The 19,087-nt window shown below is 39.9% G+C and overlaps 1 protein-coding gene across 1 annotated transcript in view; it reads left to right on the forward strand.

Moving 5' to 3' along the window:
• Positions 1–9,581, forward strand: part of DAD1 (defender against cell death 1) — a 33,323-nt gene extending 23,742 nt beyond the window's left edge. Inside the window, exon 2 of the mRNA XM_006835460.1 lies at positions 9,451–9,581. Coding sequence (XP_006835523.1) covers positions 9,451–9,581 — 131 coding nt within the window. The remainder of the gene's footprint in view (positions 1–9,450) is intronic.
• Positions 9,582–19,087: the final 9,506 nt, after the last annotated feature.

Raw genomic sequence — 19,087 nt, forward strand, 5'->3', positions numbered from 1 at the left:
ATTGGCGCTGTAGGATAAAGCTCTAGATTACTAGGTTGGTTTGAACATCGAGGTTGGCGGTTCAAACTCCACCAGCTGCTCCTTGGAAACCCTCTACAGGATTGCTGTGAGTTGAAAGTGACTTGACAGCAATTGTCAACAACAGCAGTTGCAGCATTTTGACCAGATGTGGGCTAGAGGCAGATGAGGCAGAGGACATGACTCTGCGTATGGGGTCTCAGGCTTTGTCCAGTGGGCAAGTGGCTTTGGTGATGTGGGTACAGAGGACTGTGCTCTGTTACTTCCGCTTAGTCTACTGCTCGTCTACCTTTGCCAAGTCCATGGCTACTTCTGTCAGCTCTAGGAGCAGCAACAGCAAGGCAGTGGCAGCAGCTTTCAGAAAGGTTTACTGTGGTGTTTGCACAATGTCCAAATCTCGTTGTGTCATATTTTGCAGACATATTGTGGACATTAAGTGACACATACCAAGAGTTTGGAAAGCTTTCCAGGTGATTCATGCAGCCTTCCCATGTATTTCCACCTACCTGCTTTTAGGCATATTAGGCACCGATGGGTATTGGTGTTTATGACTTCCAAAGTCCTTTATATCTCTGTGAGATTCTGATTTCTTGTACTGTTGCCAAGTTAACTTAGATAAGCTACCAGCTGCTCCTCGGGAGAAAGATGAGGCTTTCTGCTCCTGTAAAGATTTACAGCCTCGGAAACCCTGTAAGGGTCACTATGGGTCAGAACCGACTCGATGGCACTTAACAACAACAACAACATTGTGATCATAATAATACATAATTACTTTATCCATCTTCATTGTAGGGTTTTTCTTTTGTATGATGAAGAATTTAGCCTCATTCCTGAAACACTTTTTTATACCTCCCCTGCCAAGTAACTACTGTTTATAGTAGTAACATTTTGTGCCAGACTTTTTTCCTAGCTTCTAGCTAAAATGGTAAGATAATAATACATATTTTTAGAAACAGAAATATGGAATGGGTTTTTTCCTCAATGTTTTTCTGGATAGCTTTATTGCCAGTGTATAGAGATTTATATCATATTTTTGAATAACTGCTCAGGATTTCATTACATGTCTGTAAGGCAATTTATTTAACTAATCCCCTTGATAATATTTGGGTTACTTTTAGATTGTTTTCAACTTTTTACACATGCTGCTGCAATTTCTTTGTTACATAAACTCCTTAGTCAAAAGGTAAAACCATTAAAAATGTTCATAGATGTTGCTAGTTGCTCTCTCAAACAGATGCACCAATCTGTGCTCTCCAGAGCAAGATTTTAATTGGTTGTCCTAACTTCAGTCAGTGTCCTTTATATATTGACGGGTCTGGGTTCCTCCCACAATCAGTAGTGTTCCCACCGTGTTTAAGCATAATGAAAACTCTATTGTCACAGTGTCGGGCTCTGGAGAACTAATCTGGTAGTTTTCTGACCTTTGAGTTAGATCTCTGAATGCACAATGGATGCTAGCGTGAAGCAAATATTGGCTTTTATTTATTTTTTGCGTTTTTATATATTCATTTAGAAATCAGGAAAACACACTACTTTTACTCACATACATCCTTTTTTTAAAAAAATGTTTAATTGGGAATTATGTGATAGTTTACATGGGATAACATTAGTTTTACATTCATCCTATCGTGTATCATTTCATTGCCATGGTTACAATCCCCTCCATTCATTGTCACCCAACCAAAGAGTATACCCTGTAAGCCTGCCCCCCATTTGTCAGCACACAGCCTCTCTCCTCTGGATCTAGAGTCCCCAGCTGCTCCATCTCTCCATGCCATCCTGCCTCTATCTCTGGCATCATTTGTTTCTCTGGGTAGGGTCCCTGCACTCATCTCCCTTGATGGTCCCAAGGACCTTCGCTCCTGGACTGCAAAGTCAGTCACTCCCTATTGCTACAAAACATCTACCTTTAAATTTCCAACCTTCACAGTCAGTCCTGACTGGTCTCTTGTGGTACAATAGTGAATAATTGAATAACAATTCACTATTGTACCACAAAGACCTATCCCCATCTGCTTTCATCAGCCCCGCCCAGACAGATTGGATAGTACTCAGTGAAGAGTCTACCTTCCTCCCCGCAAATTTGGGCTTTCTTAAGTGTAATAACTTATACAAGTATAAAATACTTTGGAAAAGTATACTCCTGGAACTTCCTTTTCTTGTCAGATGGTGAGTGTTGCTGATTTATCAGGTTGTAATCTTCAAGGATTGTTATGGAAGGAATACACAGAATCACTGTACCCAAGGAAATGGTTAATGTTCAGCTGTTTCAAGAGGTAGCATATGATCAAGAGCCAGTGATACTGAAGGAGGAAGTCCAAGGTGCATTGAAGATTGGCAAAGAACAAGGCACCAGAAATTGATGCAATAAAAATGGAAATCTTTCAAGAAAGTGAGGTGGCACAGGAGGCAGTCAACTCATCTCTGCCAAGAAATTTGGAAGACAACTGTCTGACCAACTGATTGGAAGAGATCCATATTTGTGCCCATTCCAAAGAGAGGTGACCCAATGGAATGTGGAAATCATCGGACAATTTCTTTGATATATCCCATGAGAGTAAAGTTTTGCTAAAGGTAATACAGAATTGGCTGCAAGCATACACTGACAGAGAACTCCCAGAGGTTCAAGCCACAGATTCAGAAGAGGCTGTGGAACAACGGATATCATTGCTGATGTCCAATGGATCTTGGTTGAAAGCAGAGAATATCAGAAAGATGTTAACCTGTGTTTTATTGACTACACAAAGGCTTTTGATTTTGTGGATCATGACAAACTATGGACAACATTGTGAAATATGAGTATTCCGGAACACTTAATTGTGCTCATGAGGATTCTGTACCTGGACCAAGAAGCAGTCGTTTGAACAGAACATGGGAACACTGAGTGGTTTAAAATTGAAAAAGGTGTGCGACAGGGTTGTATTCTTTCGCCATACTTATTCAACCTGCATGCTGAGCAAATAATCTGAGAATCTGGGTTCTATGAAGAAAACCGTGGCATCAGGATTGGAGGAAGACTCATTAACAACCTGCGATATGCAGATGACACTACCTTGCTTGCTGAAAGTAAAGAGGACTTAAAATACTGATGAAGATCAAAGAGCACAGCCTTCAGTATAGATTACATCTCAATGTAAAGAAATCAAAAATCCTCACCACTGGACCAATAACATTCTTATTAACAGGGGAAAGTTGAAGTTGTCAAGGACTTCATTCTTGGATCAACTATCAACACTCACGGAAGCAGCAGTCAAGAAATCAAATGATGTATCACGTTAGGCAAATCTGCTGCACAAGACCTTTTTAAAGTGTTGAAGAGCGAAGATGTCAGCTTGAGGACTAAGGTGCGCCTGACCCAAGCCATGGTATTTCCAATAACCTCATATGCATACGAAAGCTGGACAGTGAATAAGGAAGACCATGGAAGAATTGATGCTTTTGAGTTGTGGTGTTGGAGGAGAATATTGAAAGTGCCATGGGCTGCCAAAAGAACCAGTAGGTCCGTTTTGGAAGAAGTGCAGCCAGAGTGCTCCTTGGAGGTCAGGATAGCCAAACATTGTCTCTTATACTTTGGACATACTATCAGGAGGGACCAGTCACTGGAGAAGGATATCATGTTTGGTAAGGTGGAGGGTCAGAGAAAAAAAGACCCCCAACGAGATGGATTGGCCAAGTGGCAGCAATGATGGACTCAAGTGTGGCAACAGTAGTGAGATTGGCCCAGGATTGGGCAGTGTTTCATTCTGCTGTGCATAAGGTCACTATGGTTCGGTACCGACTTGATGGCACCTACCTTAACAGCAATCTTCAAGGATGTAAAATGTGGCATTTGAGAGGTCTCTGTCCAGAGTTCTATAGCTGAGATCTCTTGCCTCTTTTGAGAAAATGAAGCCACTGCTAGAACTTTGAGAGAAAAGATAATTTATCTACTTCTATGAGATCCTCATGGTCAGCAGTTTGAAACTACTAGCTGTTTTGCGGGAGAAAGATGAGGCTTTTTGCTCCCATAAAGATTTACATCCTTGGAAACCCTGTGCAGGGTCGCTATGAGTCGGAACCGACTCCACGGCACATAACCACCACCATGAGATCCTCCCTCACAGATTATTAGCATGTTCTATGTATAATCTCTGCTATTCTATATTATATGGAGTCCTGGTGTAGTGCTGTGGGTTAGGACGCTAGACTACAAGATCTATCTGAACTGCAATGTCCGTGGTTCAAGCTCACCAGCTGCTCCTTTAAAACTATACAGGGTCGCTATGAGTTAGAACTGACGCCATGGCACCTAACAAAAACAGCAGTCCTTTATCTGTATTTTATTAGAAATCTCATTTTTATAACTTTTTGTCATTCAGTCTAGCTCCTTTGTTATAGTCTGAACTACATTCCTTTTTAGATAAACTTAGAAATTTAAATCTAGAGATAAGAATTCTGAAGGTTTTGTGGTTACATATGTTTTTTCCTTTGAGAAGTAAGCCTCTGATTTTTAATCTAACTCTGAGCAGTCATTATTTTTTTCTTTAACTTTCCTTTTACAGGTAGGAGCACAAACTTAAGTATTCACCATGTCTTAAACAATTTACGTATCTGGTTACCACCCAGATCAAGATAGAGAACATAACCAGGGTTCTAGAAGCTTACTCCATGCTCCCTCTCACTCACCTTCCTTTGTTTTGCCTCATGAAAGAGAAATCTGTTATCCTGATTTCTGTTACCATAAATTAGTTCTGCCTGGCTTTACCCTTTATATAAATGGAATAATACAGAATGTACTTTTTTCTTACTGTTTTCCCCCTGAATGTACTTTTAATGGCTGGATTGTGGTGTTCAACATTGTCTTTATGAAATCCATCCATGTTGTTTGTAATAGAAGTGGTTTCTTGTTCATTGTTGTACAGTAAGTATTGTATGCATATTGTTGCTGTTAGGTGCTGCGTTGGTTGGTTCTGACTCATAGTGACCTTATGTATGCAGAACTGAACACTGCCCGGTCCTGCACCAGCCTCACAGTTGTTAAACTTGACCCAGTGCTGCGCCACTGTACCAGTCATCTCATTGGAGTATTTTTCTTTTTCTCTTGACTCTCCACTTGACCTATCTGGATGTCCCTCCTGGAAGTATGTCCACAGTATAAGAGACGAAGTCTCACCATCCTGGCTTCTAAGGAGCCTTCTGGCTGTAGTTCTAACAACACAGATCGGTTTGTTCTTCTGGCAGTCCATGGTACTTCTAAAGTTCTTTTCCAACACCATGAATCAAAAGCATCAATTCTTTTATTGTCTTCCTTGTTCACTGTCCAACTTCTATATTCATATGAGACTTTTGAAAATACCATGACTTTGGTCAGGTACACCTTAGTCCTCAAACTGACATCTTTAGTCTTGAACTCTTTAAAGTGGTCTTGTGCAGTAGATTTGCCTAATGAAATATATCCTTTGATTTCTTGACTGCTGCTTCCATGAGTGTTGAATAGTGAATCCAAGCAAAATGAAATCTTTGACAACTTCAAACTTTTCTCCATTTATCATGATGTTATTTGTTGATCCAGTGGTGGTTTTTTTTTACAGTGAGGTGCATGCAACCCATACTGAAGGCTGTTGTCTTTTGATCACTAAGTATTTTAAGTCCTCTTAGATTTCAGCAATCAGGGTTGTATCATCTGCATATCGCAGGTTGTTAATGAGTCTTCCTCCAGTCCGGATGCTACGTTCTTTTACATATAATCCATCTTTTCAGATTATTTGCTCAGTTTACAGATTGAATAAGTATGATAAAAGAATACAACTCTGGTATATATTTTTCATAATTTTAAACCATTCAGTGTCTCTTTGTTCTGTTAGAACGATTGCCTCTTGTGTTCCTTATGAGCACACTTACGTGTTCTGCAACACCCATTCATCCCCAGTTTTGTCCATAGCCTGTCAACATCCAAACACTGAAAGCCTTTGCATAGTCAACAAAAGACAGGTGGAACATCTTTCTGGTATTCTCTGCTTTCAGCCAACATCCATTTGATGTCAGCAATGATATCCCTCATTCGACGTCCTCATTTGAATCTGGCTTGAACCTCTGACAGTTCTCTGTCATTGTACTGTAGTGGCCGTTTTTGAATTATCTTCAAAAAAATTTTACTTACATGTGGTATTAATGATTTTGTCTGATGATTTCTGCATCCTGTTGGGTCACCTCTCCATGGAATGGGCACAAGATGAAGCTCTTCCAATCAACTGGCCAGGTAGCTGTCTTTCAGAATTCTTGGTGTAGATGAGTGCTGCACTAGTTTGTTGAAAGATTTCAAATTGTATTCCATCAATTCCTGGAGACTTGTTCTTTCCCATTGCCTTCAATGCCCCTTGGACTTCTTCCTTCAGTAGCATTGACTAATGATCATATGCTATTTCTTCAGTAGCATTGACTAATGATCATATGCTATTTCTTCAGTAGCATTGACTAATGATCATATGCTATTTCTTGAAATGGTTGAACATCATCCATTGCTTTTCGGTACAGTGACTCTGTGTATTCTTTCCATCTCCTTTTCATGCTTTCTGCATCTTTCAATATTTTGCCCAAAGAATCCTACAGTATTTCAAGTTGAGGCTTGAATTGTTTCTTCAGTTCTTTCAGCTTGCTTGAGAAATGCTGAACGTATTCGCCTCTTTTGATTTTACAGCTTCAGATTTTTGCACATTGTATTATAATACTTTGTCTTCATAGCTATCCTTTAAATTTTTCTGTTTAGTTCTTTTACTTCCTCATTGCTGTCATTTGCTTTTGCATCTCTATATTAGTGAGCAAGTTTCAGAATGCCTTCTGACATATATATTGGTCTTTTCCTTCATTCTTGTCTTCTTAATGACCTTTTACTTTCTTCCTGTAAGATGTTCTTAATTTCGTCCTGTAACTCTTCTGGTTTTCAGTCGTTAGTGTCTAATGCATCAAATCTGTTCTTGCAGTGATCTCAGAATTCTATTGAGATATGTTCAAGGTCATATTTTGGCTCTTGTGGACTTGTTTTAATTTTTTTCAGCTTCAGCCTGAACTTGCTTATAAACAATTGATGGTCTGTTCCACAGTTTGTCCCTGGCCTTGTTTTTACTGCTAATATGGAGCTTTTCCTCTGTCTCTTCCCACAAATGTAGTTAGTTTGATTTCGCTGTATGCCATCTGGTGAGGTCCATGTGTATAGTCTCTTTTATGTTGTTTAATAATGGTATTTGTAAATGAACAAGTCACTGTAATTCTAAAATTCTATCATGAAATCTGCATTATCATTTCTATCACCAAGTCCGTATTTTCTAACTACTGATCATTCCTCTTTCTTTTCAACCACGAGTAATTATCATTGTGTCTTGATTTGATCAATTTCAGACAGAAGACGTTGGTAAAATGCTTCAGTTTCATCGTCACTGATGTTAGTGGTTATTTCATAAAGTTGAATAACAGTGGTCTTCCTTGTAGTTCTATGGATATTTCCTGTCACAGATAGCATTATACTTCAAGATAGATCTTGAAATGTTCTTTTTGATGGTGAATGTGGCCCCATTCCTCTTCAATTTGTCATTCCTGGCACAGTAAACCATACGATTCTCAGATTCATAATGGCCAGTACCAGTCTATTTCAGTTCACTGTGGTGGTGGTGGTATGCTGTGGAGTTGGTTCCAACACACAGAGACCCTGCATAGGGTTTCCGAGGTTGTAAATCTTTACAGAGCAGATAGCCTCATCTTTCTCCTGCGGAACAGCTGGTAGTTTCGAATGGCTGACCTTGAGCCCGACTCCTATCCACTACACTACCAGAGCTCCTTCAGTTCACTGATGCCTAGTCTATTGATCATTTTGTATCCCATTTCATTTTTGACAACTTACAGTTTTCATAGATTCATAGTTCATGATTCTGTGTTCCAGTTATTAATGGATGTTTGCAGCTGCTTCTCCTCATTTTGAATTGTGCCCCATCAGCAAGTGAAGGTCCTGAAAGCTTTACTGCATTCACATCATCATGGTCAACTGTACTTTGAGGAGGCAGGCTGCTCTTCCCCATTCATATTTTGAGTGCCTTCCAACCTGAGGGGCTCATTTTCTGACACTATGTTTGACAGTATTCTGCTACTGTTCATCATGCATGATTCAGTATTCAGTAATCTGGTGCTCTCTGACAGTGTTCCACTGCTATTCATAAGATTGGTGGTGGTGGCTGTGTACTGTGGAGTCGGTTCTGACTCATAGCGACCCTGTACAGGGTTTCTGAGGTTGCAAATCTTTACAGGAGCAGAAAGCCTCATCTTTCTCCCACGGAACAGCTGATAGTTTCGAACTGCTGACCTTGCGGTTTGCAGCCCAATTCGTAACCAGTACGCTACCAGAGCTCCTTATTCATAAGATTATCAGTGATAAAACGTTCAGAAATAGTCTGCCTCTCTGCCTTCCTAGTCTGTCTTAGTCTGGAAGCTCAGCTGAGACCTATGCAGCGTGGATCTACCCTGTTGGTATTTAAATACCGGTGGCATATCTTCCAGCATCACAACAACACATAAGCTACTACAGTATGACAAGCTGACAGAGGAGTGGTGGTTGTATGCATCTACCACCATTTATTTATAGAGTTCTCAGTGATTGAATTGTTTACTCCAGAATATGTTGTTGTTGTTGTTAAGTGCCGTCGAGTCGGTTCCGACCCATAGCGACCCTGTACAGGGTTTCCGAGGGTGTAAATCTTTACGGGAGTAGAAAGCCTCATCTTTCTCCCGCGGAGCAGCTGGTAGTTTCGAACCGCTGACCTTAAGGTTTGCAGCCCGATTCGTAACCACTACGCTACCAGAGCTCCTTATAGGTGAGTTTAAAATGAAAAATCATCTAATTTGTTTCATACACATACACATGATCTGTAGCATCAGTGAGCTTCAATACTTAACTGTGTACTACAGTTCGGCTCCTGTAAAGATTTACCGCCTCAGAAACCCTGTACAAGATCGCTATGAGTCGGAACCGACTCCACGGCATATAACCACCAACCACCAAGCCAGTAGAAATGGGGAAAGTTAGATGGCAAACCAAATAATTTGCCAAGGAACAGAAGCTGAAAAGAGACAAGGACTTTCTCCCAGGGCTGACAGAGAAAGAAAACCTTCTAGATCTGGCACTCTGAATTTGGACTTAACTTCCTCAATTGGGAGAAAAGAAATTTCAGTCTGTTAAAGTCACCTCGCCTGTGGTATTTCTGGTATAGCAGCATTAGATCATTAAGACACCTTTGTACTGTTGATAGACATTTAGACTGCTTCCACTTTGGGTTTATCATGCTGTGAACATTCCTGCATGTCTTTTGTTGGGTCACAGGGTATATGTGTGTTCATTGGGTGTTCATTAGCAGACATATTTGTTTTATACTTCTAGATAATCATTTTTATATTTTGCTTCATTTCTAGTTTGTCTGAGAATACAGATCAACCCACAGAACAAAGCAGATTTCCAAGGCATCTCTCCGGAGCGGGCCTTCGCTGATTTTCTCTTTGCTAGCACCATTTTACACCTTGTTGTAATGAATTTCGTTGGCTGAAACGTCCCCCTTTATGCAGTTGAGGAGTAGGAGGCAAGAAGAGCGTAAGTGATGATCATAACTTTTGTCCTGTAATGTTGATTTTTGAAAGAGAAATTGGATGGGGCTGGTTTGGATCATGGTTGGCAAGATTCTCATATTGCTGATAAGATGTTTGCAAAATTTTCCAGTGGTCTGCAAAATATGCATTAATATTATCATGATTCAATGCTGTTGCTCTTGGTTATTGCCGTCTCTTCTTACTTCTCTGCAAATCATTAAACTAACAGAAAATGAGTGTTTGCCTGTAGCTAATATATTCATTTCTGCACCAATAACTCCATGAAAACAACTCAGGAAATCTTAGATGAGAAATAAATTGTAGGCTTTTCCTTTTTATTTTGCTCTATAATATTTTTTATTTTGATCTCAAATGATTTTAATACTGGACCATTGTTCCCATAGTATCCAACATAGTGCTTGCACCTGCTAGGCATCTAGTAAATGTTGAATGAATGACCATGGATGTTTGCTAATGTGTCTCCTAAGTAGATAGACTGGGGAATTAGACTTAGCATAAAATCCAACCGGGAAAGCCATTTGGGTCAATATTTACCAGGCTTGCTCCCTTTTTGGCAGTTGTTGTTAAGTGCTGTGGAGTTGGTTCTGACCCACGGCGACCCTGTGTAGAGTTTCCAAGGAGCAGCTGGTGAGTTTGAACCGCTGACCTTGTGGTTCAAACCATCTTTACAGTCCAGTGCATTGACCCGTAGTGCCACACCAGGACTCCTTTTTAGCAATAGAGCTCTTTTTTTCCCAAACAAAATCTTATATGAAGTTTCAATATATAAACTAGGTAGAGTGGAGCTGGTGTTTTGACTGACAGAAAGTTGCCATGCTTTACCTGCTTGGCCTCCTCTTCATGTGTGCCACACATACCTCAACCCCAAGGAGCCTATGAGGAACTTTCATAGAATCCTGAGGCTCTAAGACATAAATAGATGTTTTCCAAACACTATATTGACACTCTTAATTTACATATAGAGTCCTGGTGTGGTGCTGTGGGATAATGTGCCGGACTGCAAAGTCAGTTTGATCCTCAAGGTCAGCGGTTCAAAGTCATCAGCCGTTCCTTGGAAACCCTATACAGGGTGGCTTTGGGTCAGAACCAGCTCAACAGCACTTAACAATAACAACACATATGAAAAAACAGAGACCCAGAAAGACTCAGTGGCCTTCCTCGACCATTTAGCTAAGTGGTTGCAGAGTAGTACATTAGCCCAGTGGTATCCTGGCCCTGTGTTCTTCTAGTACTCTACTCACCTTACCAGTGAGTGAATGCTTTCTTTTCTTTGTCTTTGCATTGAAAACTTAGTGTTGATTTTACTGGGTAATGGAGAAAGGAGTACCTTAGGAAATGTCATCCTATTTGGGTAAGACCATCCTAGCACCAGCTTCTTTTCTATTATTACTGAGAAAACTGTCATTTTGTATTATTCTATAGATACCTTTACCTTAAGGATTAGGTCAACCCATCTGTAAGACATATGCAATAATATGACAATCACTGTACTTGAGTTTTTGTCATGAATTAATTCCTTATAATGTTATATAAGGAATTTCCAATGTTAATGTTTAACATTATCCCAAAAACTGGTCTATTAATTCAGGTACAGATTCATTTTTGATAGTGGTAAGTTGACAGATACAGTGTATTTCACTGAAAAAGTTTGACAATCACTCCTTATAACTCTTCTAATTCTACTTAAGTCCTTGAAGTCCTGGTCAAGATTTTAGTCCACCTTTCCTCCCATCCATCCATCCATCATCCTTCCATCCATCTTTTGTACTTTTAAGTGCTTTTTAATGGACAAGTCAATGCTTATTACTGAGAATACAAAGAAAAGTTGTGGATCTGGTCTTCCAAAAATGAACAGTCTAGTAGTAGAGACAAATGTGTAACATAAAAGTGAAAATGTAGACTTTCGATAAATGCTGACTTTTGATAAATGCAGACTAGGCAGACACATTACATGGATTCTCTACAACAAAGATACAAGAGACAAAATAAAGCAAACACAGGTGAAATTTCTGACACCCTTGACTGCAGAAGAAAGGTTAGGGAAGTGGATGAATTACTTGCTGGGAGGAGAGGCCAAGCAGGAACAGTGGGAGGGGGGACTGACTGGTGAAAGTCTGACCAAACGAGGCTTGACTATCTTAGGAGCAGCTTTGACAGTGGAGGGTGGCCTGGCAGAGAAGAGTTGAGCAGCTGATGGAAAAGGTGTGATTTTTTTTTCCCCCTGTGCTCCTGTGGTGACCAGAAGTATGGCCAGCTCTTACTGTCATCTACCCCAGCACAGACCCTGCTCTCTGGGATTTTGGAGCCGCATGGTTGAGAGCCATGCGAGAGTGAGGTGGGGGCCAGCTGTGCTGCTTTGGTGTGCCGCTTTGGTGCCTGGATTCAGGTAGGCTTGACTCCAGACCTACAAAACCTAAAGAGCCACCAGATGAGCATTTAACTAATCACCCTGCCCCCAGCTACCCTGTGGTCCTAACAGACACTGAAACCAGCTCCATCAAGGGTCACCATGAACTACGTCCAGATTGAGTGCCCTAAATATAGATGACATGGAGGCCCATAGGAAGTCCATCTAGGACCAGGAACCAAGCTGTCACTTCCATCCACAACCACCTTCTGAGCTCCTTGAATTGCAGGAGCCCACCAGAGATTTATTCCTTCTAACAACTGCACTGTTGGTTTTCACAAATACGACACTCCCATAATGCCCTAGGTGCAATAGACAGTTTAGCTTACATGAAGAAACAAGAGAGAATGGCTCAAACAAATTATCAAGATACAGAGCTAGAAGATGTTTCTGAGGAAGAAAAGGTACTAAAAATAACTGAAAAAGAATTCAAGAGAATGATAATTAAGTTGAAAGGATCGCTAGATCAAGGAAAGCAAGGAGAACACAATAAAAACTGTAGAAGAATTCTAAATAGACAAAATAATTTCACATTTTGGAACAATACAAAACCTGCAGTTAAAAATTCAGATTAATATTAAGATCTTAGGAATGAACAATACACTGAAAGGGCAAAGACGTATATAGGAAGCAATGGAAATCTCCCAATACTGGTATGCTAGAAGAATAATCAGAGAAAAGAAGGAAAAAATATGTGGAAGCTTAAGAGTTATATGGGACACCATGAAGAACAGCTAATTACAGGTGATCAGAATTAGGCAATGGGATGGCATATACAAAACTCTGAAAGGAAAAGGAATTTTTAATGACCAGATCTACTTTACAAAAATTCTAAAGAGTGTTCTTTGGCTGACAACCAACAACAGCAGACAACAACTTGAGATTACCATACAAAAAACCATCACCCAGAACTCAATACAGTTATAAAGTATTTAAAACAAACCTATAAGACTGTAAATAGGGAACCAGAGATATCACTGTATAATGATGTCAATTACAAAGCAAAAAGAGGGAATAGTGTAGATACAGAACTTCAAAATGGCAAGGAAGTCAAGTAGATTTCAAGATAAAACAGACTTTTAAACAGGGAAAAAAATTCATAAATTTCAGAGTAGCATCCAAGAAAAATAATACACCTGAACATCAAAATAAAAAAAGGGGAGAGGGATAATCAGAATGATTTAGTAAACATACAACTGAGGAGTCCTGGTGTGGTGCTGTAGGATAAGCACTAGACTGTGACCCACAAGGTCAGTGGTTCAAACCCACCAGCTGTTCCTCGAAAACCCTATACAGGGTTGCTTTGAGTCGGAATCCACTCAGCGGCACTTAGCAACAACATACCAGAAATGAAAATGAAATGAAAACCTACAAACAAAATGAACTCCGCATAGAAAATTATGTGGAACAAAGAACTAGCAGCTCAACCAAAAAACACACAGAAAAATGGCAGTCAGTTCATGTTGTTGTTGGTAAGTATCGTGGAGTCAGTTCTTATTCATAGCAACCCTGTACAGTGTTTGCGAGGCTGTAAATCTTTACGGGAGCAGAAAGCCTCACCTTTCTCCTGCAGAACAGCTGGTAGTTTCGAGCTGCCGACTTTGAGGTTAGCAGCCCGATTCGTAATTACACTGAATATAAATGGGCTAAATGTACCAGTCAAGAGACATAGAAAGTAGAATGGATAAGATAACAAGATCCTTCAATATGCTATCTACAGAAAGGTATCAAAAAGATGGAGATACTTTAAATGTGTATCACCAGAAGAATGAATGGGTAAATGAGTTTCGGTACATACACACTATGGAAACCTTGAAGAATAATGATGAGTCTGTGAAACACCTCACAGCATGGTTGAAGCTGGAGGACATTATGCTGAGTGAAATGAGTCAATTACAACAGGACAAACATTGTATGAGACAATGTAATAAGTTAACGGTTTTCTTGATAAGAGAAACCATGTATGACGGTTATGGGGAGAAGGGGAAGGGAAAATTATGAGTTGGAGGGTGTTGTTGCTGTGAAGTGCCCTTGAGTTGGTTCTGACCCATAGCAACCCTGCATATAGGGTTTCTGAGGAGCAGCTGGTGATTTTGAACCACCCACCTTGCAGTTCAAACAGTTTTGCAGTCTGGCGTATTAACCCACAGCGCCATACCACATGTAACTTAATAGGTGATAGGGAAGGCATTATATAACAAGAGGGAGGTTAGCAGAGGCAAGATGATGGTAGCGGGATACATGGGAAATGCAGTAGTTACAGTGAATAGAAGTAAATGCTGTTAACTGTTGGTACATGGAGGGGATGGCAAGCATGTAATGAAGCACAGTATATGATTTGTCGAACATAAAACTAATAATCTGCTCTGTAAACATTTGTTCAATTCACAATAAAAAGTTTATGATGTTAAATGTTAAAAAAAGAGGGAGATAAAGAAAGTGCAGCAAAGTTAGAACCACACTAAACATCTATACAAAGTTCTTGTGTAGTCCAGAGGAGGGAGCAACTATACCATCTGGTTCAGAGACAGAGGCAGCAGACAAAGTATCTGACCTGAGTAAACTCCTTGGGTGCAGCTAGGAAACTGACCTGCTTGATAGTGATCTTCTGTGCAAACCCTTGCAAATACCATGAATAACTTGTGGACTTTCTGACAGTAACCCTGTTGGATAGGTCCTAAGTCTTGTGATTGTCTTACTCTAGATTTCATAATTTGTCTTTTTTTTCCCAGATGAGTCATGGTGTGTGCTTAAGAAGAAGACAGACCAAACATTTCAAGGTTGTTTTCTAGGCTCAGGGAGATACCAAATTTGGGAACATTATTTCCTAGGGCTATCTTGATTGGAGGAGGAATCTGCTGTGGAGAGCTTAGTATTTGAAGATTATGACATAAACAGAAAAAAAGACTCAGCAGAAATTGTATACCACAGACCATTTTAACCTGTTAGGCTGGAAATTATGGGGCTCAAGGTATAGTAAAATCCTAGATTGCATTGTTAAATCTTTCTGTAGAGTTGTTGTTGTTCAGTGCTGTTGAGGTGGTTCCAACCCATAGTGACCCAAGGAGCGACTGGTAAACTTGAACCTCTGACCTTGTGGTTCAAAGTGGCTTTGCAGTGTAGCGCGTTAACCCACAGTGCCACACCAGGACTACTTCTATGGTCATAGACTACTCTCTAGGGGATTTCCAGATGCTTTTCACAGAGATCTTTTACTTGACATACATGACACAGTCCTGCTCTCAATTTTGTCCTTTGTGTTGTGCTTCTAACTCAGCTACATATGCGATGTGCCAAAACACTTAAAAATGATTTCCAAGTGTGTTCTCAGTATTTACATCAATTCAGAAAGTAGAACAAAACAGACTGAATATTATGTACACGTGCCAAATCAGTTGAGAGTTGAGCGTAAAAAGAATAAACATCTCTAGTGTTTTGATTTTGCTTGTATTGGGCTGCAGATTTAAACCCAGCAGCCTCTCTGAAAAAGGCAGGTCAAAAGAAAGTGGCATTGAGTTAAAAAATGTATTTATACAAGAGAAAGGAAAATTTACAGATAGTGAGTGCTTACTGCATGCCAGATTTTAAATACTATGTGCTTTGTTTCTCATTTTATTTTCACCATAAGTTGACGTGGACTGGCTTGCTATTGCCATTTTTACAGATGAAGATCTGAGGTAGAGAGTCTTGCCAGAAATCTGAAAACCAATTAAGTGTGGTAATCACCAACTTCAGAAACCAATTTTTAATATTCCAGCTTTTTTCAGGATATTTCTCTATATAAATACAAAAGTAAAACCCATTGTCCTTGCGTTGATTGTACTCATGGTGACCCTACAGAACAGAGTCAAACTGCCTCACAGGGTTGCTAAGGCAATAAATCTTTATGGGAGCAGACTGCCACATCTGTGGAACCAGGTGGTAGCTTCCAACGGCCAACCTTTTACTTAGAAGCCGATTGCTTAACCACTGCGTCACCAGAGCTCTGTACTATATAGTCTCTGTCAATTTCAGTTAAAGGATTTAAAAACACACCACAGATATTTTCTTTTTCCCTCTGCTTTATTATTACTTTCTTTTCTTTGCTTTTATTAAAGAATAATGTAACAAACACTCAAGTATCCACTGCCTGGAATGAATAGAGTTTGAATAGATTAAACATTATACATGCTGTTGAAGGTCCATTTGAATCTCTCTCCAGTCCAACTTAACCTACCTCTTCTTGTAAGATTTGAACTTCATGGCAGCTTCAACCAGTGTGTTACTGTGATGCTGGAAGTTATACCACCAGTATTTTAAATACCCACAGGGTCACACATGATGGACAGGTTTCAGCAGAGCTTTCAGACTAAGACCAGGCTAGGAAGAAGGAGAGATAAACTACTTCTGAATGGGTAGCCACTGAAAACCTTATGAGTAGTGTTAGAAGATGAGCCCCTCAGGTTGGAAGGCACTCAGAATACAGCTGGGGGAGAGCTGCCTCCTTAAAGTGTAGTTGACTATGATGATGTGACTGGAGTAAAGCTTTAAGGACCTTCATTTGCTGAGGGGGCACAACTCAAAATGAGAAACAGCTGTAAACATCCATTAATAATTGGAACATGGAATTAAGAAAAATGAATGTAGGAAAATTGGAAGTTGTCAAAAATGAAATGGATCACATAAAGATAGATATACTAGGCATTAGTGAGTTGAAATGGACTGGTATTAGCCATTTTGAATCAGACAATCATATATGGTTTATTTTGTTGGAAATGACAAAGAGGAATGGCGTTGTATTCCTTGTCAAAAAAAGAATACTTCACGATCTATTTTGAAGTACAGCGATATCTGTGATAGGATAGTATCCATACACCTACAAGGAAGTCCTATTATTGGTGGTTGGAATATAAAGGTTGGAAGCAAAGGAAAGTCAGTAAGAAAATATGGCCTTTTTGATAGAAATTATGTTGGAGGTAACATAATAGAATTTTGCAAGACCAATGACTTATTCATTACAAATACTTTTTTACAATAGCATAAAAGGCAACTATATGTATGGACGTCACCAGATGGCATACACAGGAATCAAATTGACGACATCACTGGGAAAAGGTGATGAAAAGCTCCATATTATCAGCCAAAACCAGGCCAGCATCAGACTGTGGAACAGACCATCAATTGCTCATATGCAAGTTTAGGCTGAAGCTGAAAAAATGAAAACAAGTCCATGAGAGCCAAAATATTACCGGGAGCACATCCTACCTGAATTTAGAAACCATTTTAAGACCAGATATAATACATTAGCCACTAATGAATGAAGACCAGAAGAGCTGTGGGATGACATCAAAAACATCATACAGAAAGAAAGCAAAAAGTCATTAAGACAGGAAAGAAAGAAAAGACCAAATGGAGATTAGAAGAGACTCTTGATATTTGCTCTCCAGTGTAGACATGCTGAAGTGACCAGAACAAACGAAGAAGTAAAAAGTTGAGCAGAAAATTTCAGAAGGCAGATTGAGAAGACAAAATCAAGTTATTATAATGAAATGTGCAAAAACCTGGAGTTATAAAACGAAAAGCGAAGAACATGCTTAGCATTTCTCAGCCTGCAAGAACTGAAGAAAAAATTCAAGTCTCGACTTGAAATATTGACAGATTCAGTGAGCAAAATGATGAATGATGCAGAAAGCATCCAAAGAAGATGGAAAGTATACCTAGTCATTGTGCCAAAAGTAAATGGTCACTGAAGCATTTCAAGATCTAGCAGCATGTGATCAAGCATCGATGGTACTGAAGGAAGAAGTCCAAGTTGCACAGAAGGTATTGGCAAAACACAAGCCTCCAGGAATTGATGGAATACAAATGGAAACCTTTCAGCAAATTTATGCAGCACTGGAGGCACTCACTCATCTATGGCAAGAAACTTGGATAATAGCTACCTGGCCAGCTGATTGGAAGAGATCATACTTGTACCATTCCAAAAAGAGATGACTCAATGGAATGTGGAAACCATCGAACAATATCATTAATACCATGTGCAAGTAAAATTTATCTGAAGATAATTAAAAATGGCTTCAACAGTATATCATTAGAGAATTGCCAGAAATTCAAGCTGGATTCGGAAGTGGACATGGATCGAGGGATATCATTGCTGATATCAGATGGACCGTGGCTAAAAACAGAGACTACCAGAAAGATGTTTACTTACACTTTATTGACTTTGCAAAGACTTTCGACTGTGTGGAGCATGACAAGCTTTGGATAACATTGTGAAGAATGGGTAACCCAAAACATTTCATTGTGCTTACTAGACCAAGAGGTAGTAGTTGTTGGAACAGAACAAGGGGATACTGAATGGTTTACAATCAGGAAAGGTGTTCTTGTGCTCCATCCAGCGTTGTATTCTCCCACCATACTTAGTCTGTATGTTGAGCAAATCATCTGAGAAGCTGGATTGTATTAAGAAGAATGTGGTGCTTGCTTTGGTAGCACATATACTAAAATTGGAACGATACAGAGAGGATTAGCGTTGGGCTGTTAAGCACATGGTTGCCAGTTCAAAACCACCATCCACTCCATGGGAGAGAGATGAGGCTGCCTGCTCCCGTAAAGATTTGCAGTTTTGCAAATCTTGCAGCCAGATTTAACCCTGTATAGGCTCCCTATGAGTGAGAATTGAATTTGTGGCAGTGAGTTTGGTTTTGAGTGAGAGTGTGGCACTTTGGGCTAATGCATCAGACTGCAAAGTCATTTGTACTGCAAGGTTTGTGGTTCAAGCTCACCATCTGCTCCTTGGAAACCCTGTACAGGGTTGCTATGGGTTGGAATCGACTCGATGGCACTTAACAACAGCAACAAGGAGAAATGAAACTAGTATTAGCTTAATGAGAGAAACCTAGGCTTGGGGTTATTGTACTCAGCCCCAGGATAGATGGTTTGGCAAATGCTTGTGCTAAAACTTTTGTTAGTGTTGCTGTGCTTTCATAATGAAGACCATTCGTCCACAGATCTTTAACAATTCATCGTGTTTAATCCTGGCAGGAGCGAGGGGGGCTA

The sequence above is a fragment of the Chrysochloris asiatica genome, unplaced genomic scaffold (genome assembly GCF_000296735.1).
Source record: "Chrysochloris asiatica unplaced genomic scaffold, ChrAsi1.0 scaffold00017, whole genome shotgun sequence".
Classification (NCBI taxonomy): domain Eukaryota; kingdom Metazoa; phylum Chordata; class Mammalia; order Afrosoricida; family Chrysochloridae; genus Chrysochloris; species Chrysochloris asiatica.